The sequence below is a fragment of the Rattus rattus genome, chromosome 7 (genome assembly GCF_011064425.1).
Source record: "Rattus rattus isolate New Zealand chromosome 7, Rrattus_CSIRO_v1, whole genome shotgun sequence".
NCBI classification, from domain to species: Eukaryota; Metazoa; Chordata; class Mammalia; order Rodentia; family Muridae; genus Rattus; species Rattus rattus.
In genome coordinates this window covers 99449917-99477275 of record NC_046160.1, presented here as the reverse complement: position 1 = coordinate 99477275, position 27359 = coordinate 99449917, and the positions used below count along the sequence as shown (strand labels likewise).

At 42.7% G+C, this 27359-nt stretch overlaps 1 protein-coding gene across 1 annotated transcript in view; it reads left to right on the top strand.

The window, feature by feature from the left end:
- Positions 1-27028, top strand: part of Tmed10 (transmembrane p24 trafficking protein 10) — a 36194-nt gene extending 9166 nt beyond the window's left edge. The window contains exons 2-5 of the mRNA XM_032908165.1: positions 11279-11390; positions 15097-15170; positions 23332-23458; positions 24081-27028. Of these exons, the coding sequence (XP_032764056.1) occupies positions 11279-11390; positions 15097-15170; positions 23332-23458; positions 24081-24202 (435 nt within the window). The 3' untranslated portion in view covers positions 24203-27028. The remainder of the gene's footprint in view (positions 1-11278; positions 11391-15096; positions 15171-23331; positions 23459-24080) is intronic.
- Positions 27029-27359: the final 331 nt, after the last annotated feature.

Sequence of the window (27359 nt, the reverse complement as noted above, 5' to 3'; positions counted from 1 at the left end):
TCCAGCCCCATCTGCCCAGGGTGTACTGCCTCCATTGAGTTGGACCAGCTCTCTTCAACTATCAATCAAGAACATGCCCCACAGGCTTGCCCACAGGCCGGTCTGTCAGAGGCCTTTTCTCAATTGAGTTTCCCTCTTTAAGACTCTACTTCCAGCATGTACTGTCCCTTGCTGCCATCTAAAAACATGGAATACCTGCTTTGCTAGGCTTTTGTACCCTATAGTTTCCAGGATCTTGCTGTTTCCCTGAAGATGGACCTAGTTGTTGCAGTGACCATGTAGGGCCTTGGAAATTCTAATCCACTTTGTGCCCCAATTGTCCTTTGGTTTGGAAGACCTTTGATCCCCTGACACTGCAATCACTAATGATGGTGAACATCTCCTAATACAGTTCAGCAGGAAGTATGAGGATAACCTGATGGGTTAGGTTCTGAGTTAGGACTCACAGACAGCTGTGATAGTCCAGTAGTCCTGACAGTAACATTTCACTGGGTGCTAGTGTGCCAGGCACTGTGCCAGGCCTTAACCCTCAGTTAATTGGTGAAGTATACACAACTATGTCCTTACTTCATGAGTGAAGCACAGAGGTTAAGGAACCTGTCTAAGGCTTTACAACCAGTAAGTGATGTGACTGTGATTTGAACATAGACCAGAGTGTCAGATTCTAGAACCTTCCATCATTTTTCTTCTCTTTGTGTGTTATTTTGGTTTTTTTATTTTTATTTTTTTGTTTGTTTTTTGAGACCAATTCTAACATAACCTGGTTGGCCTTGAACTCTGTATAGCTTAGAATAGCCTTAACACCTTCCTGATCTTGTGTTTTCCCAAGTGCTGAGATTGCTGGCATGAGCGATCATGGCCATTGTAGAATCTCTCATCTTTTTTAAAAAAAATTATTTCATTTTACATGTATGGGTGTTTTGATTGTATATATACCCAGTTTTGTTTTTTTAATTTTTCAAGGGTTTCTCTGTGTAGCCTGACTGTCCTGGACCTCACTCTGTAGACCAGGCTGGCCTTGAACTTGAAGATCCACTTGCCTCTGCCTGTTGAACACTGGGATTAAAGACATGCCCCACCACTGACTGGCTCGAATGTCTATCTTTGGACCACGTACATATCTGGTCCCCAGAGAGGTCGGAAGACCTTGGATCCCCTGACACTGCAGTCACTAGTGATGGTGAGCTCTCATGTGGACTTGGACTTGACCTGGGGTGCTCTGCAAGAGCAGCAGCCCTCTTAACTGCTGCGCCATCCCTGCAGCCCAGGAGCTTTCATCTCAGCTGACAACATCCTGTACTGTCCCTCAAAAAAAGAAAGTTGATGCCGTTGTCAAGAGTACTTTTATTCTGTACTAGAGCTTCTAGGCAGGACTCACAAGGTCAGTGGTTGTCCTTAAAATCTTCTACTCAGTATTATGTCATGGCTGACCATGACCTGAAGAAGATAGGTAGGAGTGAAGAGTGTAGATAGGAGCCAAATTGAAGGGAATTGTATCTTCACACTAATAGTACGTTTATTTTAAACGACTTTAAAGTTTATTTTATGTGTATGAGTGTTGCTTGTATGTCTGTGCACCGTGTGTGAACCTGTTGTCCACAGAGACCAGGAGAGGGTGTTGGATTCCTGAAACTGGAGTTAGAGGGGTTATTAGCCACTATGTGGGCACTGAGAACCAAACCCTGGTCCTGTGGAAGAGCAGTCTGCTTCAAACTGCTGAGTCACCTCTCCAGTCCTAGGATGGCTCTTTTTTTTTTTTTTTTCTTTTCTTTTCTTTTTTTCGGAGCTGGGGACCGAACCCAGGGCCTTGCAAGCGCTCTACCACTGAGCTAAATCCCCAACCCCCCTAGGATGGCTCTTATTGGGATTGTCAGATGGTTTCCTCAGGATAAAACTGGTTCGTGTGTATGGGGTGTGAGACTGCAGAGGTCAGATGTCATTCTTACCACAGCACATGACTTGTCAAAGATCATCTGTCTGAATTGGTGTTTGTCAGGCTTCTCCACTGTAGCTCTTTTTACACTGTGCTCTTTGGGATGAAGTCATTTAGTGAAGCCAGCCCACACATAAGGAGTGGTGAGTTAGATTCACTTCCTAGAGGGTGTGGCATTAGTCTTCTGAGAGAGATTTGTCCCTTCTCCCTCAGTTGTTTAATCATGCATTACCTGTACGGAGTCTTAGCTACTGTGTACTTGAGATTACAATCCATTAATACTTTTTCTTGGTGATCAACTTGTTTTCAACTTTGCTGTGCAGGGCAGCTTTCTTGGGCTTTCACATACTCCCATCCTGGGGGTTTGCTTTTGAGGGCTTCCTCACTTTCTGGCACTATAAGATACCTGATATTGTATATTTTCAGATTGGTCCTAGGATCCAGGGTTCCCATTTCTTCAAGGAGCCCTAGTTTTGTTTGTCGAATTGTCTCTTAGAATAGATAGTATCGTTAATGTTTTTTTCTGATGCCCTTCCCCCAACAGTTGTTGCAACAGGTGGCCAGATGGTTCTCTGTCTTTAGTGTTCTGTGAGCAGGAATGGGCTGGGATACAAAGAAAGTCGTGGTGGTAAGGGGCCAGGCAGAGAGCCAGGGCTTGGGCACATTCAGGTTCCTTTAGGTCCTGGTGCAGTACTGTGTGAGGTCAGACCAGCATCGACAGGTGGCCAGGTCACTGTGCATCCGTGTGAACTCTGTGTCTTTAGCAGGCTGTGGTCAAAAATGACAGGTACCTTTCAGATAAACTGTTTCATGTTTAGTTCCAGGAACATTGTCCCTGAGATAAATTTGTGGGCTTTCATCGGTAAACAATCATGTAACTCAGCTGGCTTCTCTTCTAGTCTTTGAATCTCAGTTTCAAGCAGACTTAAGGTCAAATGTACCATAAAAGTTTTCAGGCTCTTGAAACTTGTCCTTGTTCCTTCCCCCAGGTGAGCACTGTTCTGGTTTATTCCTGAGTGCTTTATTGCCCCAAATTACTTACACAGCTTCCGAAATAGGCAGGGTGTTATCTTGAATGTTTGGTAATGGAATTGGTCAGCAGGCAGGTTTCTGGACCAGCTCAAGAACCTGCTCCTAACCACTGCTTAGACTAATCCAAGCAGATAGAATTCGAGATGAGTGACCATTTTCTCACTGTTGACAGGTTCAGTGTGAGCATTCACAGTCTTGACATCAACTGCTCTGCTTACACAGTTAACACCTTTTCTCTCTTTAAGTTGTGAATTTTGGTTTGCTTTTCATTAGAAACTGTTATCTAGAAACATAATTTTATTACTTCCTGTTCCATGACGTCATTTCTGGAGCAGTTTTAGATGCCTCTGTTTAATCAGAGAATTGTATGGTAATTACTACAAGTATTTTGTTGTTAGCCAGGCATGGCAGTGCTGCATGGTTACTGAAGGCTGTAATCACAGCACCGGGGAGGTAAGCTTCAGGAGTAGGATCCACTGGTGAGGTCCCCCAAGTTTGATGCCAGTTGAGTCCAGCCCAGCCAAGGCCTCAATAGTTAGACCCTGCCTTCAGAATAGCAGCAGTAGACCCTAACTAAGGGCTTAATATTCTAGTAGACAAAATCAGCAGCTGTTCGGTGTGTTGCCTAGGTAATTCTGCAGAATTTAAGAAGAAAAACTAAGTACACCTTATTTATTGGAAAGCAGGTGATATATAATCTTTTTAATTGTGGGAAAGTTAAAAACATCATTTTCATCTAACTTAGTGTTATATGCCTTTAATGCCAGCACTTGGGAAGTAGAGGCAGGCAGGTTTCTGAGTTCAAGGCCAGTCTGGTATACAGGGGGAGTTCCCTGATAGCCAAGGCTACACAGAGAAATCCTGTCTCAGAAAACAAGAACAAAAAGCAACATCATTTGCTTGGATTATGGCAAGAAGGTTTTTACAAATTCAGGCCACCTAGTACTATAAGGCAAAACCCTACCTAGAAAACCAATAAATAGATTAGTTCATCGTTTCAGCCTATAGACTCTGTGGGCTCTGATTACTCACGAGTGTGGCTCAGTTCCCTAGTCCTTATTTTGGCTACCTATTGGTTTCTATAATGATGTTGGGGTGAAGGGAGGTGCCTTTCATGGGGGGGGGCGTTGGCAAGACATGAACTTTGCTATTAAATAACTACAGTTATTTTACTTGGTAGAAAACTTAATTTTTTTTAAAGGAAAATATTAAATGTTAGAAAGCCCAGCAGTTTGTATGAATTAGTCCAATCCAAAAGTTCAATTGCTTGGATTTTCAAGTATCCAAATAGTTCTCACATGGTTGTGTTAGTGCAAGGTGACAAGGATAGAATCGTGATGTCCAAAGGAACACTAAACATTATCACACATTATTTTTGGAAGGCAGATTTCATGCTGATGAAAGGCAGTGGGTTGGGGTTGGTGTGCGGGTCCCGTCATGAGGTAAAAATGAAGCTCTGGTCAGCAGTGCCAGGTCAAATACTGCTGGAGTCTGATCAGGCACTTTATTTTTCTAACACATTGAAACACAGTAAAACTTTGGGGGAAGTTTCCACATGATCACAACAAAGCTTAGGCATAGCGCCATCTCTTCAGCCATGCATTTGTAACCCTAACCGTGAGAAGGAGCCTACTGCCCGATAAGCCATGCTGAGGCTAGGGGAGGAAGGACTGGTAACAAGCATGAAGATAGGTGCTGGTGACTGAGAGGATTGCTCAGTGTTGGGACGGGTGGTTCATGGGAAAGGCTGTCTCCAGAGACTAGTAAAGATCACCAGGTTTTAGACAGCACTCCTCCAGCCTTCCAGATGACCAGTGTCATTTCTGCATGTTTAACAATTCTGTTCCTCCAGTGCTTTCTGTAAACTGTAGCCTCCGAAGGTTGGGGTTGGAGAGATGGCTCAGCAGTTAAAAGCCTTTGTTTCTCTTGCCGAGGACCTAGGTTCAAAACCAGCAGCCTCACAGTACCACAAAACCATCTGTAACTTCAGTTTCAGAGGATGTAATGTGACCATCTTCTGACCTGTAGACACATATGTGTTACATGTACATACATGCAGGCAAAGTATGCATACACATAAATAAATACATCTTTAAAAAAACTTAAAAAAAAAGGTGAGTCGGGCTGGAGAGATGGCTCAGTGGTTAAGAGCACTGACTGCTCTTCCAGAGGTCCTGAGTTCAATTCCTGCAACCACATGGTGGCTCACAACCATCTGTAATGGGATCTGATGCCCTCTTCTGGTGTGTGTCTGAACACAGCCACAGTGTACATAAAATAAATAAATATTTAAAAAAAGGCGGACCCTTCAGCCTCTGGTAATGCATTGAGTCATTGCCTTAGAATGAGCTCAGCTTCAGATGGTTTCTCAGATGTCATGCGCAGTCGGAGTAAGTGGTTCTTCCTGATTGTAGTGGAACACAGTGTGAGGGGACATTTAAACCGTGTTCACTCCTCTGAGTACCAGTTGGAGGGATGAATTGTGGAGTCCTTTGGAGGAACACAGCAAAGTCCATAATTTATGTCACATATCACCCCGCACAGCCTTGCTTTAGTAAGAATTTTATGACCTACCTTTAAGTCCTTGCAAAATCTGGAAAGGCTCCTTTCACTAAATTAAAAAAAAAAAAAACATTGAAAAACATTTTTTAAAAGATTTATTTATTTATTTATTTATTTATTATATGTAAGTACACTGTAACCACCTTCAGACACACCAGGCATCAGATCCCTTTACAGATGGTTGTGAGCCACCATGTGGTTGCTGGGATTTGAACTTGGGACCTCTGGAAGAACAGTCAGTGCTCTTAACCACTGAGCCATCTCTCCAGCCCGAATATTTTTAATATTCTAGGAGAAAGTAAGGTGCTCATAATTCTCTCTTCTAGGAAATAAGGTGGCTGGGCAAATGTGTGCCAGACCTTGTTAAATCAAGGTGTTGGCAGTGACCTGGTCTCCTTCCTCACCTGAGATGGAGAAGGTGGAATCTGACTGTTCATTGCCATAAGCATAACACTTACTCCCTGCTGTCCTCTCCTCGTTCTTCTACCATTAAACACATCTTAGCAACCTGCAGTTCTTCTCCCTTTAGAATTAAACTAGTACCATAGGCAATAATGAAATCTCTTGTACCAAATTTACTTTTAACAAGTCTGTCTTGTCTCAGATATCATTCATAGGAGACTAATCTAAGTTGGTGTTTTCACATTGGCTTGGTTCCTACAGTCTGTCTTTTAAGTTTTTTCAGATTTATTCTATTTTATATGTATGAGTATTTTGTCTGCATATATGCCATATGCATGTAATATGTATACCATATCACGTGTGTCTGATGCCCAAGTATGACAGAAGAGGCGTCATAGCCTCTGGAGTTAGGGATAGTTGTGAGCTCACTTGTGAGAGCTGGGAATCAAACCCAGGTCTTCTGCAGAAGCAACAAGTGCTTTAAACTTCTAAACCACGGAGCTATCTCTTCAGTCTGCCTTCTGGAACTTTCCTTAAGAATTGTCAGTGTGCTTTCAGGAGGCTGGCTGTAGGGAACTGAGTGCTTTCTGGGTAGGTGAGCTGATGCTCAAGAAAGGACGTTTCCTTAGTTTGGAGTTTGCTTTGTTCTGGACCTTTTGCTGTGTAATATGTATAGTCAGGGCTGTCACGCAGTCTGTGTGCTTGCTTGCTTGCCTTTTTCCTTAGTTGAGTTTTCAGGAGAAGCGTCCCCTGAACAGAGACTTTAGCAAATGTTTATGGGCAACTTTGCCAAGATCATTACCATGTGGCCGTCTGCTGGTCTAAGCACTGAAAGCAGATGCGCAGGCCTATGAACCACTGAGAGGACTGCAGTCGCTCTGAACCTCTTTACCTCTCTTCTTCCCTTGGTAGATGCTCATCCTTTAAGTCTCAGCATATTTTCCCAGAGTCACCCTGGTGCTCTGTGTAGCTGTGGCTCTTTGCATCGCGTTCCATCCTTCTTTCTGTGTCTTGTTTCCGGCTTCAGTTTTGGTATAATTGGTAAAAATAAAAGTTGTATATACAATGTTGGTGCTTTGATATAACAAGCTAATAAACATTTCATCACTTCATATCAAAAGCCAATATATCACAAAAAAGTGTCCACCATCATTAATCATCAAGGAAATGCGAAGGAAAGAAGGAAGGAAGGAAGGAAGGAAGGAAGGAAGGAAGGAAGGAAGGAAGGAAGGAAGGAAGGAAGGAAGAGATAGAGAGGCATTCTTTTTTTTTTTTTTTTTTTTTCTTTTTTTCCGAGCTGAGGACCGAACCCAGGGCCTTGCGCTTGCTAGGCAAGCACTCTACCACTGAGCTAAATCCCCAACCCCTTAGAGGCATTCTTATTTCTTACCCTTTGCCCTCACCCACTGACCACAGATCTCAGTATCTTAATTGTTTTACAAATTAATGGATGATATGAAAGGCAGAAACACTAAACTGGTATTAACTGATTGTCTTAGAGTTTTATTGCTGTGAAAAGACACCATGGCTGAGCCAACTTTTATAAAGGAAAACTAATTGGTGCTAGTCTATTATCATGGCAGGAAGCATGGCAGCGTGCAGGCAGACATGGGCTGGAGAAGGAAGCTAGAGTTCTACATTTTGGTCCGCAGGCAGCAGGGAGGAGACTAAGATCCACAATGGGCAGAGCTTAAGCACCTGAGACATGAAAGCTTGCCTCCAAAGTGACACACTTCTCCAACAAGGCCACACTTCCTAATAGTGCCATGGGCCAAGCATTCAAACACATGAGTCTATGGGGGCCAGACCTATTCAAACCACCACATTGGTATTATTAGAGAATTTAGGGGTTTTACTAACACATCCTTTCAAATGTATCTAATGAGATAACTTTCTTTAGATATCATTTTTTTTCAAAATAAAATAGCTTTATTATTTTCGATGCTAAGTAACATAGACCTTTGTCGAAAATTAAGAAAATAGAAGGACAGTTTAAAAAAAAAAAAAAAGGCTGATTTGAGTTAGATACCCAGAATCCCCATGGTAAACAATCAATTTTCATAAGTTGCTCTTACTTCTACATGGTTTGTTATAGCCCCTGCCCCTTATGAGAAATAAATAAGTAGATATGAAGGGGGGAGAAGGAAGAGGAAGTCCTACCATTCAGAGTTAACTACTCCTAAAATGTGCTTCACTTAGCCAGAAATACGTGCCTGTGAGTTGGAGGCCAGCCTGTTCTGCACAGTTAGTTTCAGAGTGGCCAAGATACTGTCTCAAAACAAAACAAGAAGTGCTTCTGCTTCCATGTATGATGGAACAAAGGAAAATATATCAACATTTTATATTTATATAGGCATTGTTTAATCGTTTCATGTAAAGGGACAAGATGGTAGCAAATGTGTGTGGTGGTCATGTCTTCCTCACTGTCTTGAGTTTTCTGCAGCTTCAGCAGCTTCGTGTTGGACAGAGCGTCTTGACGTTCACGGGCTCTGCAGTCCCTGTGAGCCATCAGGACCACTGTGGAGAAGGTCCTGTGAAGACTGCTGTCTTCAGAAGAGAGCAGTGGTGGCCGCTGGTTAGGTTGCCTTTGTACTTTGGGTCTGGATTTGATAAACTTTTTAAGACACCAACAGCTTAAGAAATAAGGTGTTTGAGGCTAGAGAGTTGTTTTAGCAGTTAAGAGCACTTACTGCTCCTCCAGAGTACCAGAGTTTAATTCCTAGCACAAAATCAGCAGTTCACGTCTGTCTGTGACTCCAGTTTCAAGGGATCTCGCACAATCTTCTGGCCTCTGTAGGCACCAGGCATGCCCACAGTACACAAATATACATGCAGGCAAAACATCCATATACAATAAAAATAAATAAGGTTTGTTTTTTCACTAGGGCTCTCTGTGAGCCCTGGCTGTCCCGGAATTCACTATGTAGACCAGGCTGGTCTTGAACTCAGATTTCCCTGCTGCGATTGAAGACTTGTGCCACCACACCCAGCTAAATAGTTTTTTTAAAATAATGTGTTTTAATTTATCCACTTAACATATGAAGAATGTGTTAGTCCAAGCTGGTGGTATTTCTCTTTAATCTCAGTACTCTGGAGGCAGAGGCAGGTGGATCTCAGAGTTTAAGACCTTCCTGATCTGTATAGCCAGGATTGTAGAGTGAGACCCTGTCAAATAAATAAAGTGTTGAATCACAATTTCTTTGGAAAATGACTAAAAATGGTAAACTTTTACAACATACTAAATATATTTATAAATAAAAAAGGCATGAATGCTTATGTGTATAAGTGCTTAAATGGGCTGTGCAGATGAGCTAAATGCCTTTATTCAGTACGTGCTAAGCTGAAGAGGTAGGATGAAGAAGGTCATCATCTGCTACATAACAGATTCTGGGACAGCCTAGTCTGCATGTCAACAGAAAGGTCTCAATGTGTGCTACTCAATTTTACTTTTAAGATTCACCTGTAGACTGAGCATGATGGTATATGCCTTTAATTCAGCATTTAGAGACTGGCAGGTCTCTCTGCATTCAAGGCCAGTCTGTTTCTATAGTGAATTCCAGGGCTAGATAAGGAGACTTTGTCTTTTTAAAAAAAAAAAATCCCTTTTCACCCATAAAAGAATTCCACTGGGGATGTGTAGCACATGTTGTACCCCAGCCTTTCTTCTTGCTCCACCATCATAGAAAGTCAGCCTGTTATTGCCTGGCTGCTCCTGAAGACTTGTGTCCTTTGACCTCCTTCTTCCGGACTCCTCTCCTGTGTGGTCCCCAGGAGGTCACACTGGGGTGTTAGACCAAAGTTTCTTAACTGAGGATCATGGCCCATGATGGGGTGGGGTGGGGGAGTCATGATAAATTCTCCCCCACCCCATGATGGAGTAGGGTGGGGGAGTCATGATAAATTCTCCACACCCAAAACTTGATTCATAATTTAAATTGTGAGATGAATCTGACATATGTCTGGCAATATTCACCCATGATAACCTCACACAACTTCCACTGTTCTGGCCACTATACCAACCCACAGTAACAAACTGCCCGAAATACCTCTGTTCAGATTGGACACTTATATGTTCCTGTTAGGGTCCAAGAATAACTGAAGGAAGACCCCAGACTCAAACAGTATGCAAAGTCAAAGAGTGTTTACTGCAGAAATGACCAGCATGCAGGGGCCAACTCTCAGAATGGCGACCACCTGAGGGGTTCATGGACCCCTTTTATGAAGGACTAAGAGAAATTTCCAGAAGAATTAGTTAACCTCTAATATGATTGGTAGGGTGCATAGCAGTGACATTAGTCCATTTTTGGTTGGTTGTTAACTTAGTTTCATTGTAATTGGTGAGACCTTGAAGAATTTTGGAAACCAGCTCTGTTCTGGCCTTGTTATCTCCTCCAGCTAGAGGCTCAGACTGATCCTAAGTCAGGGCTCACTGACTAAAGGCCCATGGTCAGTGGCTCCTGAGGGATCCAGCCTGCTGTCCAGGGAATGAAAAGGTTTTGGATTCTCATTTTGAACTGCAATGTTTTTACTGTACATTGCAGTTTTTTGGTCTTAGAGAAATAATCGTTTCATTGCAGAAAGCAGACTTTTTTTCCTGATCATATTTCTCTGCATATAAATATCAAAGCAGTATATCTTTGGATGATACTATTGTCAGATAAACACATTAATTAATGTGTAAATTTGCTTTCCTATTTAACAAGTGGTAAAATTAAAAGTATATCAAAGGAATTGTTTTATTTTAAAACAATTTTCTGTATCATTAAAAAAAGAATTCCACTTTATAGCAGATGATATTAGCATCTTGAGTTAATGTCAGGAAGCTACTCCTTTGTGAGTTTCACATTGCAAAGTAGCTTCTCTTAAGTGAGGAATGACCATGCACCCCTGTAACCTGGGATCTGGCCCCTTAAATCACTGCATCATCTCCGTGCTTTTCACATGGCCACTCACCAGGGTATGCCCTTCATCTATTCTTGTAGGTGATCCTTTAGTAATGGAGCAGTCAGAAGTTTGGAGGACTGCCATGCCCCTCCAGGAAGCAAATCACTTGTAAATGACAAAGATGTCTTCCTAGGAGAAAGTCTGATTTATCCTCCATGTCTAAGATTCATTTTTTATCTTTAATTGACAGTGTATATGTATGAGTACATGGGTATGTGTATGTGCATGTGAGTACATGTGTGTGTGTGTTCGTGTTCAGGTGCTTGAGGAAGGCCTAAGATCTCCTTGAAGCTGGAATTGAAGCAACATCCCTACCCCTGGCTATCTTTTTATGTTATATCCCCAGTTTCTATGATTCCCCTTCCTCAGAGTTCTTTATTAAGTAACTTCTTTATTCTTCTTTAGATCACAGATTCTGCTGGCCATATTCTGTATGCCAAAGAGGATGCAACTAAAGGGAAGTTTGCCTTTACCACAGAAGACTATGACATGTTTGAAGTATGCTTTGAGAGCAAGGGTAAGTAGTCACCATGTTTTCCTTGCTTCTCCTCCAGCTCTCGGAGCTACCTGCTATAGGAGGCACTTGATTCCTACTTTGATTTGGTTCCTGTTTATTCTGATGCAGAGATGAATGCCTTGTAGCCTTTAATGCATCTTTAAAAGATTGTATGTGTGGAGTAAAGGGTTGATGAAGTATTGCACAGAGGGTTTCTAGGGCAGGGAACCTCCTGTCTGGTTCTGTAATGATGTGTAAGCATCGTGTACACATATCCTGTCATCTCGTGTGCTGTGAGTGGTAATGTATCCACGCAGGTTCATCATCTACAGACTGTTCCATGGCAGACCCTGGTAATGAGGGAGGCTCTGCCTGTGCAGTGGTAAGAACTCCTAATTCCATTGCTAATGGAAACTAGTTTCACTGTGAACCTAAATCTGCTCTCATAGAATCTGGAGAGGCAATAAATAGGTTATCCATTGGCCAGGCAAATGCAGAGAGAGATTACTAGAAAGAGTCTGTTTTTGTTTGTTCTTAAAACTTTAAAGATCCTTTAAGGCCTTCAAGTCAGCCAAGGAACTAGGAAACTGTCCTGCACAGGAGATTGTAGAGCTTATCCTCGGGTCTATGCAGTTTACTTGAGCTTGGACAGTGTTAAAGCCATAGGCTGTGACACACAGAGATGGAAGACCTCAGTAGACAGAGAGGAGGTTCAGCCAAGAACCAGGTGTCGTACCATGCACCCACATCCCGCACTCAGGAAGCCAAGGCCACTGGATTGCTGTGGGTTTGAGACCATTCTGGCCTACAGTGTGAGACCACTGTTTAAAAACATATTTAAAAAATTAAAAACAAAACAAAAGTAGGAGAGAAAAGATAGGGTTTGTTGTTTGTTTTTGCCATAGCGGAACTTGAACCCAGGGCTTTGCATTTTCTGGATGGTGCTCTGTTACAGAAATATATTCCTAGACCACGAAGACTAAGCTATTTAAGTTTGCTTCACTATATGGCCCAGGCTGGTCTTGAACTCCCAGTGATCCTCCTGCCCTCACCTTCAGAGTGCTGGATGGGAAGTGTGGCCATCACTCCTACGCCCCCATCTTCAAGGTTAGGGGTGGAACCCAGAGCCCAGGGCATGGAAGGCAAGGTCTTTACCACTGAGCTGTAACCTAACCGAGTGGCTTTCTGCTGCTGTGATAAATACTAACCAACCACTCTGAGGAGGACAGGGTTTGTCATTTACAGCTTCAGTCCCTCATCAAGGGAAGTCGGGGCAGGGACTGAAGCAGAAGCCATATAGGACTGATGCTCCCTGACTTGCTCTCCATGGCTTGTTTAGCCTGCTTTTTTTATACCACCCAGGAACACTTGCCCGGGGTGTGGCACTACCCATGTGTGCCTTCCCACATCATTAATTAATGGAGAAAATGCCCAAGACCTACCTAGCAGCATTTTCTAAAATTGAGGCTTCTCTTCCCAGATGACTATCTTGTGTCAAGTTGAGAAAACACTAACTAGGACATCACCCTCTCAGGTTTTGTTTATCTATTTACTTATTTATTTATAGAATTTATTTTATGTATATATGTGTACCACATGCATGCCTGTTGCCTGCGAAGGCCATAGGATCCCCTGGAATTTAGAGTTAAGGATGGTTTAATACCATGTGGGTGCTCAGAACCAAACCCAAGTCCTGTGCAAGAGCACCCAGTACTCTTAACTGCTGACCCAGCTTTCCCAGCTGTCTCTTACCCTAAATGGGGAAGGAAAGCAAAGATTGTATGGCATTTATGGTAATGTCACTCTCAGGAGTACACATGGGGTTTGGGCACAGGCTGCCTTGATTGTAGACTTGATGGTTTAATATTCAGAAAGCACCTAGGATGCCTTAGTTTTCAGTCCGTAGGGTTATTTAGTTTGGGATTTTTTTGGTATTGTTCATTTGTTGGAGAATTTAAAAATTTTGCATGGGTATATGGTTGAGTCTGTGTGTATACGTATGTGCCCTGAGCATTTGTATGTGTGAGTACAGGGACCTGCATGTTGCAGCATACATGTGATCAGAGAACAGCCCGCTGCAGGTCTTGGTCCTTACTTCCTCCTTTGGTGCTGAGCACATAGGCGAGTGGTCTGGGAGCTCCCAGGTTCTCTTACTCAACCTTTAGTCCATGCCATAGGAGCATTAGAGTTACAGAATGCACCACCATGTCTGAATTTTACATGTCTGGTTCTGGAGATTGAACTCAGATCTTCATGTTTACACAGCATCTCACTCTGTTCCTAATCTCACCGATAGTGCTTTTTCTCTTGTTTTCGAGTTGCTCTTTCTAGTCTCTCCAAAAGTTGATCTTATTGTCATTTAAACATACTTAGCCATGCATGTTTGGCTTATGCCTACAATCTCAGCACTTGGGAAGTGAAGGCAGGAGACTCATGAGATCACAGTCAGATTTAGTGCCTACATAGTGAATTGTAGGCAGCCTGGGCTATCACCACTTGTAACTCCAGCTTCAGGTGGATCTAACATACTCTTCTGGCTTCCATATGTGGCATACACACACTCAGACACAATGTTTCACATTTGAACTACAGCTGGAGTTAAAGTGTGTGTGTGTGTGTGTGTGTGTGTGTGTGTGTGTGTGTGTGTGTGTGTGTGTGTGTATGTGTGTGTATGTCTGTCCGTCTGTCCTACATTATCATCGGACATTATACCTGTGGAAAGTCTCACTGGTGCAGTTCTAGCTCCATCAGTAGTACTTCAGCCAGTTTCAGAAAATCTCTGCTGTCTCCCAGATAGCAAAGGGTACAGTAACATTTTCCTTGGCTAATGACATCAAGAAAGCCCAGTGCTTAAACAGCACTAGATTTGCCTAAGACTTCTAATTTCATGCAGGTAGCTTTTAATTCTATAAATAGTAAAACCCAGGAAATTGTGAACTGTTTTCTGGAGATTTTTGAGTCTGCCTTTTTCCTGTGTAGAATCTTAATTCAGATTAGCTAAATCAGATACGGTTTCTGCTATCATTGCTACATTGCTTGGGCCTTTTATCCCAAATAGACATCTTCCTTCTAAGAATCATCCCTGAGAGTTACCCTCAGACTATAAATTTGGCTTTTGTTTTTGTCTTTGATTTTTGAGCTTTTCTCTCAAATACTCAATGGAAATATCCCCAAAACTTTTTATTCACCTACTAAAATAGGCCTTGCCTTGGTCAAAATGCTTGAGTCAAAGTTGAATATTAGATAAAACCTGTATTTTCAATGCCGAGGTTTTAAGTAATCTAATCTTAGCATGTACAGCTCCTAAGAGACCTGGACTACCTCAGTCTGGTAGAGCATTGCTCTTGAGATGTAGAAATGGAGCCCACTCCATGCTGATGTGCATGCCAGTCAGCTTCCGACTGCTGTGACTTGAGTTTCTCTCAGTGGCGAGGCTGTGAGTTTTCTTTTTCCTAGTCTGCCCTCTGTACAGTCACAGGCTCTTGTGTCCTGCTGAAGGTGGTTGCCAGCAGCATGCCCTGTTTGCTTTCCAGCACCCGGCACAGATGGAGGCTTTGTCTGCAGTGCTGGTGACTTTAGCCAGGACTTTGCTGCTGCAGAATGGCGGGCGGAGTTATGACTGTTTCCTTCTATTGAGCAGATAGGGGTTACGGAGTGGGAGGGTGGGCGGGTGATTTCCCGGAATTTCAAGTATTCTGCACAATGAATCTTTTGATTTCTTTCTCAGGAACAGGGCGGATACCTGACCAACTCGTGATTCTAGACATGAAGCATGGAGTAGAGGCGAAAAATTATGAAGAGGTATGTACTGCTCCAGCAGACAGAGGAGGGAGTAGCACTCAGGGCTGGAGGCTTATGTGACCTAATCAGGCCAGTGGCCACACTTGGCCCACAAGGCTATGGTTTTCTCAGCAGTCATGTGACAATCAGCCCTGGCTTGTAATACAAAAGGTTGTCTTAACAGACTTGAACAATAATTCTGGCTGTGTTTATAACCAATGAACTGAAACAGCTGTCTGTACAGATGTGTGTTGGTACGGTAAAGAGTTCAGTCATGCCATTAGCATTCTTGGGCAGAACACATACACGAGCACACGCACACACACACACACACACACACACACACACACACACACACACACACACACACACACACACACACACATTTAAATAGAATTCAGTTAAAAGACTTTTTTTAATTCCTAAGATCATCCCCCTCCCTCACCTAAACCAACAAGTGGATGTATGTCTTAGGGCTTAGACTCAAACACTGGTTAGTCTTGAACAGCTGTGCTGGTTTTTTTTGTTTTTTGTTGTTTTTTTTTTTTTTTTTGAGAAATAGTAGCTAAAAATAACTTCTAGTTAAGTAAAGGAAGAAGGCAGGGTGGTACAAAGAGCTGCAAGAAAGAAGGGAGAGTAACAATGAGTAGAGGGGCTGGAGAGGTGGCTCAGCGGTTAAGAGCACTGACTGCCCTTCCAGAGGTCCTGAGTTCAATTCCCAGCAACCACATGGTGGCTCACAACCATCTGTAATGAGATCTGGTACCCTCTTCTGGTGTGTCTAAAGATAGCGACAGTATACTCATATATAATAAATAAATCTTTTTAAAAAAATAATGATTAGAAATTTGAAAGAAGCTCTTGGGGTACATACCTGTGAGGAGGTAGAGGTACAAGGATTACCATAGTATGAGGCCAGTCTTGCTTACTTGGCAAGTTCTAGGTCAACCTGGACTATTGCAAGACGCTGTCCCAAAAAAACCCAAAGAAAGGCAGACATTTTATTCTGGTAGGAAGTATCATAGGATAATGGAAATGGACTATTGGTGCATCCTAACTATATGAAAAAAAGTCATTTAAAGTAATTTAGAAGAGGGCTGGAGAGATGGCTCAGCGGTTAAGAGCACCTGACTACTCTTCCAGAGGTCCTGAGTTCAATTCCCAGCAACCACATGGTGGCTCACAACCATCTGTAAAGAGATCCGATGCCCTCTTCTGGTGTGTGTGAAGACAGCTACAGTGTACTCATATATAATAAATGAATAAATCTTTTTTAAAAAAAAAGTGATTTAGAAGAATTTGAAAAATGATGAACAGACATTGCTTTGTCAAGATTATGGGAGGAAAATTTCCTAAAATGGAAGACAGGAAGTGATTGACCATCTGTGCATCAGGAAGTGGTTGCATAGTGACTACAAGTCCACAGAGTTTTCCTCTTTTTTCTTGTTCATGTGTTCAATTGAGTGAAGCCAGAGTTACTTGGAAGCAGTAGCTGGAGAAGCAAGTGTAGAGTAATGAGTAAAAGACAGTTCCCAGTGGAGGCTAAGCTGCTTGTATCTCCAGGCTAGCGTGATTAAAAGAAATAAAGCGGGAGAGCCTCTTTAACTGATGAGTTTAAAAGTGAAAAACAAGTTTTCCAGTATCTCAAGACCGGTTTCTCTGTGTAGCACTGGGTGTCCTGGAACTCGCTCTGCAGGTCAGGCTGGCCTCGAACTCACAGGGATCTAGCCTCTGCCTCCCAAGTTCTGGATTAAAGGTGTATACCACTACTACTCGAAAAAAAGTGAAATCTTAACTTTTCAAGATTCTAAAGAATCTTGCTGTTATATTAAATTGTTATTGTGAGATATAAAATACTAGGAAAAAGGTTGTTTTTTTTTTTTGAGAAATTGTGTATATATACACAATGTATTTTGACAATATCCCCCACTCTCCTTGTTCTGATACCCCCAGACCCACTCAGACATGTCTTTTAACTTCATATCTTCTTTTTTATAGCCTACTGAATCTAGTTCTAGTTCCTCATGTTAAGGTGACCCTAACCATAAAATTATTTTTGTTGCTACTTCATAACTAATTTGCAACTATTCAGAATTTAATGTAAATATTTGTGTATTCTGATGGTCTTAGGTAGCCCTGTGAAAGGGTCATTCAGCACCCCCGGGGGTGGTGACGACTGGTCTAGTTTGTGCTGTCAGTAGTGCCCTATGTGCATGGGCACCTAACAGTGGCCACACTTCCAAAGAACACAGCCATCAACAGCCAGGAGCTCCTCAGCTAGGTTGGGTACTCCTGAGGCCTCTCCTTATCTGTGCTGGAATGTTGACTGGCTTGATCTTATTCAGGTCTTGTATAGCTGCTGTTCATGTGTGCAAGGGCCATATCATGTCTAGAACACAGCATTTCACAGCACTCCTTGTCCACTAGAGCGTACGTTCTTTCTGACTCTCCACTGTGTTCCCTGAGCCTTGGAATACTGAAAATACAGTTCTTTTTAATTACAAGAATAGGTACAGTGTTTGCAGTGTGGCATTGTTACTGCTGCTTTTTCTACCCTTGGATCATTCTATGAACAGAGACATTGCTTCCTACTGTATAACTTGTTATAACTCTGTTCTGTCACTAAGCATCTATGTATTAAATAACCTGAAGCCCTGTTAAACTGGAAACATAGCATCCTTTCCCCAAAACAATGGTGTTACTGTAGCTTTGTGTGAAGAATGGTGTGAATGCTACTATCATACCACGTACCATAGGAATCGCAATTCCTGGCATTTCCAGTATCCTTAGGTGTTACTGACACTGGAAAAGGATTTTATCTTTTCTGACCTTCTGCTTAATAGAAGAGGGGAATCCCTAGAGAAAGGAACTACATGGCTTCCTTTGCCTGCTTCCTGCTTCAGATGTCTGGTGTATCCTAAGCTTTTTACATACATGATTACAACACAGCTCTAAGGTTCTGCTTCCTAACCACAAACTCTTCCCCACCACTTTCTTTAATGACTTCCCTCCTCCCAGCCCCCAACAGCAGCACAGGCAAAGGCAGAGTAGCTATGCATGACAGGCCGAAATCAGTCATTTTTTGAGTCTATAGCTAGGGTTAGACTCTTTGGACCTTGCTTAGAAATACCTGTGGCTTGTCCCAGGCTAATAACTCCTATCCTGAGGTAAAGATAACAGAAACATTTTGTTCCCTAGTTAGTTAATTGCCAGAGAGCATGGGGCATATTTAGAGTTTTTAAGACATTTCATTTTAAACTCTGGAGATAATGGAGACCCTTTATCCCAAAAGGATTTGGGCCATTTGGTGTCAGGAAGCAGCATATTTTTTAAATTTTCTTCACATCCAACATCTCAAGAATGTGGACTCAGTTCTGAAATCCTCTATTGTCCTGTAAAATTCAGTAATGCCTTACTGTTTGAGACAGAGCCTCACCATGTAGTCCAGGCTGGCCTGGAACTCATGGCCCCTGGCTGAGTTCAAACCATCAATCTTTTTTTTTTTGGAGCTGGGGACCGAACCCAGGGCCTTGCGCTTGCTAGGCAAGTGCTCTACTGTAGAGCTAAATCCCCAACCCCACCATCAATCATTTTAATCTCAGCTTCTGTCTGAGGTGTTAGGATTGCCAGCCTGTATCACCACACCCAGCTTAATCAGTGTCTAACAGTGGGACACAGAGACACAATAGCCTATTGGAAATGTTATAGGGACTTGGTAAAATTGCTATATAGCCTTACTATAAAGTATTTTATATTTGGGAGACAGAATACTGGCTGTAATGCAAAGAGAGAGTGCTCTGTACACAGAGATAGATGTTTGGTCCCTTACGTTTTAAGGACTTCTGCTACTGCCTTGCCTCTGCCCCTCAGATGGCAGCATCTCTTAGATTCAGTATGTGAGTCTAGCTTTTTTGTTTTCTAATTTGTTTTTAATTTATTTAACTTTGTTTTATGTCTATTGGTATGAGGTATCAGATTCCCTGGAACCAGAATTAGAGACAGTTGTGAGCTGCCGTGTGGGTGCTGGGAATCAAACCTTGGTCCTCTGGAAGAGCAGCCAGGGCTCTTAGCCACTGAGCCATCTCTTCAGCCCTTTAAATTTTTTTTTTTAAAGCAGCTTGTTCTTTCGTGAACTGGAGTAGTTGTTTGCAGGGATAGACTCCCTGATTGTGTAACTGGGGGGGGGCAAAGGCAGTTTGTCCCCTAACTCCTGACTGCGTATGCCCTTTCTTCCTGTGGATGTCCGCATTTTCAACATAAGGAAGTCCTGTGTTAGTTAGATCCTATTAGTCTGCCATTCTGTCAGTAGGTGCTCCCAAACAAAATTGAGGTCACAGCTAAAGACTTTCCAAGTGCTCTGATTCTCTAAATGCTGTGGGAAGGAGGAACTCTGCTTCCATATGCCAACTGCACAGTCTAAGTTAAAGAACAGGACAGGAGGAAGGCACTTGAACCAGGGATTTTACCTTTCTCTGAACTGTGAGCGTTTTCAAGTTCAGTGCCCGAGGTTGGCACTGTTCCATGAACCCAGCTTGGATAGCCTCCTGGCCCTCTGAACTGCTGTGAACAGACTGTGCCTGGAGAGTGGTCCCTGAATCTTGTTCTTTATCCTCTGTCGGACTTCATGTCCTTCACAGTTATTGTTTAGCCTTTGGAGCTTGTGGGAACTGATTTGGCTTTTGAGGCAGGGCAAGAAGGTAGCGTATTAATGTGACTAGAGCAGGAGGCTTTCCCGTGGATCTGAAGCAGTGAGCTTATTTATTAGCTTTTGCCTGCAGATGAGTGATCTTCTCAGTACCTGTACAGATGAGTCTGGGAACTCTGGATTCAAGTCATCATCAGAGTGGCAGACACAGGTGCATTTTAGGAAAAGCTTAATTTATCGATGCTCTGAGGGTGCACAGACAGGGAAAGGCCCCATGGCTTTAGTTTTTTTCTAAGTAATATGAACTAGTCATGTTAGAGTAGTGGATACTGTGGGATTGAGGGCTTTCTCTGTGCAGCGGGCTTTATGGAGAAAAGGTGCAGAGTACTCTTCAAATATAAAGCACTTGCTTAAAGTCCTTGAGAAAGCTGGCTCCTTGGAAGCCAGTGCTGCATATTAAGTAATCTCCTAGTGCTGGACTTGAGATACGAGTCAGAACTATAATGTAGGAATGGGACAGCGTACGAGTGCCAGTGATTGTACCAGTCATAGCTTCCAGGCTAGCGGGAGAGAGCTGTCGTGGACAGGAGCGAAGGGAGAATCTTGATGGTTAGTTAGCACTTGAGGGTAAGTAGGATTGGGCAGAATGAGATTGTATGCCTCTGAGCTCAAGGGTGATGCTCTTTAGTTTTGTCTTACAGCCCAGCTCTGCTGTTCTGATGCTAAGTAAATGCCTGAGCCTGGGTAGAGATTCAAGAGGCCATCTTAGTCTAACCTGGTCTGCCGCTGAAAATCGTAGTCTGCCACTAAAAAGTGAGTGACTACAGAATGCTTAGTTTCCTCCTCTGCAAAATGATGGGCTCATAAAATGAGTACCTACTTCCTCTAATACTCTGATTATTTAATGGCTACATGCAACATATCAGGAGAGTGGCACCCCCTAGAGGAATATTTGTTTCACATTGTCATGGCCTGCCTTTATCAAGCTGTGGGGGGCAAACACTTTATTTTCAGTTTTAGAAGAAAAAAGCAAAGTACTTATCTGTCTTCATGAAACAGACAAGCTGATCTTCTAGAACTCGGAGCATTAAGCTGGGCATTTAGACAAGTAGAACAGCCGTTGGGGTGATGGTAGGTTTTTATTTCCTTTTTTTTTTTTTTTTTAAGATTTATTTATTTTATGTATATGAGTACACTATAGCTGTCTTCAGAAGAGGGCTTCAGATCCCATTACAGATGGCTGTGAGCCACCATGTGGTTGCTGGGAATTGGACTCAGGACCTCTGGAAGAGCAGTCAGTGCTCTTGACCGCTGAGCCACCTCTCCAACCCTTCATTTCCTTTTAAACAAGAATTAATCTTACTTGCAGCACTGGTGAGCGTGCATGCTAGTGAAGCTTGATCCCAGCCTTGAAATTTCACTTTTTATGTTTGAACAATCTAGTGTAAGTCACTGATGCTTAGTCCTGGGCAAGTGAAGAGGGCGTTTGCTTTTGCCCTCAAACATGAGAATAGCTGCAGTGGGAGAATTGGAAATTCTCAAACTTTACTACTCCGAGAAATTTAACCAGACCCCTCTGACCTAGTATAATTGTTCACCTTTTATTCATCCATTTATTTATTTGTTTTGTTTTTTTGTTTAGGGTCTTATGGAGCCTACCTAGGCTCTCCTCATTTTTATTGTATGGTAGTCAAGGCTGCCCTAGAGCCTCACAGCCTCCAGACTTACCTCCCAGATGCTGGTGTGTGTGTGTGTGGTGTGTGTGTGTGTGTGTGTGGTGTGTGGTGTGTGTGGTGTGTGGTGTGTGTTTTCTCACTCTATAACCTAGGCCAGCCTCATTCACAGCAATCCTTAGCACATATATATACATACACACACACATATGGATATATGTATATAATATTTTATATACATATGTATTTCTAGCTGGTGGAGCACAGCCACAGTTTCACTTCCAGTTCCTTTTTGCAAGTTTCTATTTGGCCTTAGGTAATTGCTGTCTAAGAAGTTTCATACTGTTGCCTGTCTCAGTCTCATTCAGGAAGCTTTGGATGGGGAAATTCAGAACAAGGAGGAAAATGTTAAACACACTAAGTTTGCTTTATTATATGTCTTATTAGTGCCTTTTCCTTGGGTCTTTTTGTTTGGTTGGTTTGGGGTTTTTGGGTTTTGTTGTTGTTTCTTTGAGACGGGATCTCACTATGTAACCCTGGCTCTCCTAGAACTCCCTATATAGACCTGTCTGGCTTTGAACTCAGAGATCTTCCTGCTGCTGCCTCCCAGGTGCCACTGTTCCCGGCTTTCCTTGGGGAATTTTGTGCAGATAAATACTAAATTATGGCAACCCTGGCCCCTCAGCTAGAAAAGCTCTAAAACTGTAAACACTGTACCTTCTAATGGAGTCTGAAAACCTTATGCTGAGTTGGTAACTACAGCTGCTTCTGAAAGGGAACTGAAGAGCTGTCAAGGTAGATTTAGGGTGGGTTTTTTGAGCAAATGCAGGATTTCTCTTGGCTCTGAACATAATCCAGCCCAGTGTTGTTCAACTTATATATGCAAACAGGACCCTCCTGTTGGCTTTTGGTTTTGTTTTTGAGTTACTCTGTGATTCTGTAGGAACACATGCTTTCTTCTATGCACATTGGCCTACTGTGACTCTTGAAGCTGCCACACTAACTGTAGTGTCTGCTGCCTACCAAAGAAGGAAAAGGCAGTGTAAAGTGCTTCATTACCGCCAGGAATCTGGAGGGACGATCTCCTCCTTACAGCCTCCCACTGAACTGTACCGGTACAGAAGTGGTTTGTTTTGCTGGAAGTGGTTACCCTCCTCTGTTGCTGTTGCTCTCCAACTTTTTTTTTTTTTTTTTTTTGGAGTCAGGATGTCTCCCTGAGCTTTAAACTCACTATTTCAGCTAGGCCGGCGAGCCTCTGAGCTCCTCCCCCACCTTCATGTCTCCACCCCACAATGCAAAGTTGAAGTTTCAAGAATGCTTTACCATGCCCAGCTTTTAAAGCCGTGGGTGCTGAAGGTGAGCGGCAGGCATTCTTGTGTCATAGCAGGGGATCTTACATGACTATTGACAGCATCTCCCTAGCCTTGTGCTCAAGCTTTCTTGTATTGCAGGCTGACCTTGTCCTGGAGATCTTCCTGCTTCTGCCTCCTGAATGCTGGGTTTACACGAATCACTACTACACATTTCTTAAATCTTAATCAAAATTAAAGATCTAAGGTGGGAAAATATAGTTTGTAGAGAAAGGTAGAAAGCTGAATTTTAAGTGTCTTAGGATGATTGATAGATTTGAATGTGTATATATAGACGGGGCAGTCTGCTCACACCCCTGCCTCACTTCCTTTGGACTCCTTCCCACACCGGCTAACTCCTGCCCCACAGCACTTCTTTACAGGTACAGCCCAGTGCAAGGCAGGAAAGGAGGAGGCTCTGATCCTCCAGAAGTCTTAGTTTTGTTTTGTGCTTTGGTGTTCTTTACTTGAGCAGTTTTTTCAGGGAGTCAGGTCCTAATTCTGATCTTTTCCAGATCGCAAAAGTTGAGAAACTCAAACCACTGGAAGTGGAGCTACGGCGGCTCGAGGACCTTTCAGAGTCCATTGTTAACGACTTTGCCTACATGAAGAAGCGGGAAGAGGAGATGAGGGACACCAACGGTGAGTGGGGTAGCTTTGGGGTAGCTTTCGTTTCTCAGTGAGTGAGCTCTATATAAAGTGGACAGATCCTGGACACTGAATGTTGGAGTACACTTTTCTCAGTTTGGGAAAAGTGGAATATGATTTAGGGAAGAAAATTGCTTCTTTAGGGCTATTGTTACTAAAAGGTCAGTCAGCTGGCTAGGCTTTCAGAAGGATGAAATTTTCCTTTATGATATGTGATGACCATATTTTTGGTTAGCTTGTAGCAGAGTGATACCAACTTGTAATTTTTAACATTTTAAATGGGAATAAAAACAAAGCAAAATGAAACAGGGCTAGAGATGGAACTCAGAGCCTTGTGCATGCTAAGAAAGTGGTGTACCACTGAGGTACTGCTTCTTATTGGGGTCTTACCACGTAGCCAAGGCTGGCCTGGAACTCAGGATCCTCCTGTATTAGCCTCTCAAGTGCTGAAATCACAGGTGTATTACATACTCACTTTTGCTTGCCTGAATTGTGAACTCTGAGACCTAAGGACAGAATGGGGTTAATTGTCTTTCCTCCCTGACCATTGTTTTGCAAACTGAAGCAACTTATTTCATTCCATTTACAATGGCTTTGTATTGTTTTGTTTCTTCAGAGTCCACAAACACCCGGGTCCTGTACTTCAGCATCTTTTCCATGTTCTGCCTCATTGGACTAGCCACCTGGCAGGTCTTCTACCTGCGTCGCTTCTTCAAGGCCAAGAAGTTGATAGAGTAATGAGGCTCAGTCTCCTGTCCCCTGGAGCCAGCAGAACATCGCTGGGCCGTGCCTGGCCTAGCCCAAGGCCAAGTTACTAACAGTATATCAAGGCGCAGCTGAGCATCTTGCCAGAACTGATCCTTCTGGTGTGGGAGAGCATGGGCACCACCCACACCCAGCAAGTCAATGAGGACTTTAATGCAGTAGGATTTGGACTGGTTTGCAACAAGATTATTAAAGTCGCCTATAAAAAAAACAAAACAAAACAACAAACAGGGGTTACCTAGATAACGCCAAAGCCAGCATTCGTCCTGGGTCGCCTCACAGGATCGGTTTGAGCTGTTTGCTTTTTCTCTCCCACTTGCTCACCGCCTTGGTCCTCCACTCTAGTTCTCCTCCAAGATTTCTCTGACCTCGGTCAGCTCCTTCATATCAGTTGTCTCTTTGGTTTCCTTGTGAAACACCTTGAACTTCTCTTGGTCCTTAGATGAAATGTTTACAGAGCTTCTGGTGATATCCTTCATAATTTTATGTCTTCTAAAAGGGTCATGGGTGGGACACAAAACAAAGTGAGCTTTGAACTGTAGATAATCTCTTAAAAGAAAATCTCATTTTAGACCATTAAAATGTTTGTGCTCAACTGCTTGAAGTCCTGGTGTATGTGTGTTTAGTTCTGTCCAGTTATCACTCGTAGGTCCTGTCGGTCATCTCAGGTAGAGTAGCTCCATCACATGGCTGTTGTAGCTGGCCACTCCCTTCTTCACCCCAGGCTCTGGCTCCCTAATCTGCTCACTGGTTCTGAACCTTTGTAACTCTGTTATGTAAATGGGTCATCAAGAGTGCAACCTTTGGAGGTTGACTTTCTCCACTCAGCATAATTCCCAGGAGGTGCCCCTCAAAGGTGTTGCACACTGATTTTCCTCCAGGTTATGGATGGTACTGCAATGTGCTTAAAGGGCATATGGGTGGGTCTGGTGATTTGGCCCTTAACCACTAAAGTTCTTATGTGAATGTAGGTCTTCATCACTCTGGGATAGATGCTAAAGAGGGCAATTGCTATGCTGTGTGGGAAGCACACACGGTTCTAAATGAAGCCTCCTGCCCTTGTCTAGAGTGGCTAGAGCATGCTACATGTCCACATTCTCCTTAATCTTTATCATTGTTATTTTAACTTAGCCCCTTGAATAGGTGCCTGTAATGTCTCATTATGGTTTTAATTTGCATTCTCCTAATGGCAGATGGTGTTGAGCATCCTTTCTTGTGCTTGTCATTCGCCATCTGTACATTCTTGTCGGTGAAATGTCTGTTGGTGGCTTTTGCCCATTTTCTACATGATCATTTGTTCACTTCACCGCTGAGTTCTGTGTGTGTCCTCTTGGACTTTTGGGTAGTTGCTTGAACTTTTCACATAACTTCTACCAGGAAGAATGAGTAAATTTTACCAGCCCTTCATGTACAGCCAATCACTGATCTAATTCCTGTTCTTCAGTGTTGTCTCAGAGACGTGGACATAAAGGGTTTAACTTGGACATCTGGGAAAGTCACAGATAGTAAATACTTGAAAATATTTGTTGTAAAAACAAAGCCAAGGTTCACTTGGTGGGAGTTTTAGGTATCTCAAAGTAGTTCTGGGAGTGTACCTCAGGTAGGTAGGTAGAGTGCCTACCTAACACATGGAAGGCTGTGCACCTGATTGCCTGCACTGGGGGGGAAAGTAAGTACAAATGCTTGTAAACACGAGAAATACTCATTCATGACTTAAGGTCTTTCCTACTTCTCCTGGGAAAGTGGGTAATCTTTTAACCCTGCTGACCTGTTGTTACAGGGATTGTCTTAATTGCAGTCCTGAGAATTACAGGACTTAGACCCATGTTGCTTACAGTAAAGAAGTGAAATATTGAAGTTATCAGAGAACACTGTTAAGATGACCTGGATGAAGTACGAAGGTGAACAGGAATGCTTTATGTGGTTAAGTATCAGGCTGTTCTGTTAAGGTTCCAGTTACTATACACTCAAAAGTCTTTGTCTTAGGACTTCCATAAACGCCTGCATGGCATCAAGTGTTCTCTGGTACAACAGTGCCATCTGCTGTTGAAAAATGATAGGTCTCACTTCTAAGATCTTAGCATGCAAGTCCTCACCATGGCACCAGCAGATGGTCAGAAATCTGTAACATCCATATATCAAGTGACAGAAGAACAATTTAAGTATGAAAAGAATAAACAATAAGAGAATAAACTTTTGGGTCAAAACCATATGTAGACTTTTAAATGCAAAACCATGGTGTGTACCATTAGCCTAACACGAGACTCCTATTTTCTGACTTGTGCCTTCCCCTCTTTTAGGAGCAAAGACAACCACTCTACTAATTTTCTGTTTTCTGTCCTGGAAAATGTCAATTTTTCAGAGAGGAGAAAAATAGAGCATTTTGTCCATGGTTTTGTTTCCAAGCTCTTGTAAACAAGAACATCTGTAAACATAAGCTTTGTAGAACTGAAATTATTTCAAGTCCTTTCGTTTGTTTTAATTCATGCCAAAAACAACCAACTTGGACATTGTGCTTGAAGAGCATTTATTTGCCTTTGACAGTAGGCTTGCACAAATGCACATCAGCTTTATAAACAGGTTATTACCTGCTTCCTTTCATTTTCAGCATATTCAAAATAATCTGAGAATAAGACAGTTTCAATAAACCTTGTTCCGTACCATTGTCATGACCCCCACCCCCACCCCCGTCAGAGCCATCTTCTGTTGTTAATGGGAAGAGGCATGTGGGGTTTATACAGGCTCACCTGTTGGGAGATTTTTGTGTAAACTTTCACAAATAAAGGCTAGTAGAAACCATTTGCGGTGTACTTGTCTGTTAATCTTTAGAGCCCCTTTTTAGTGAGTCAGCAAAGATTCCTTTATATTGCTGCTTTTTAAAGTACAGGAAGTGAAACCTGGTGAATTAAAGAAAGAAAAATGTCACTGATTTACTCCATATGGATAAAGTTTATATGTGAACTAGCAAACATCTCATACATGTATTTATGTCACTAGTCATTCCTTGTATGTCCTCAGAGGGTCTGGACTGTAAGCTCTGAAGAAGCTACCACTGGAGTTGTTTTCTCCAGAGTCCCCCCACCTTGCTTCTGTTCCTGAAGTGTCCATTCGGTTTAGAACCCTGGGGTGT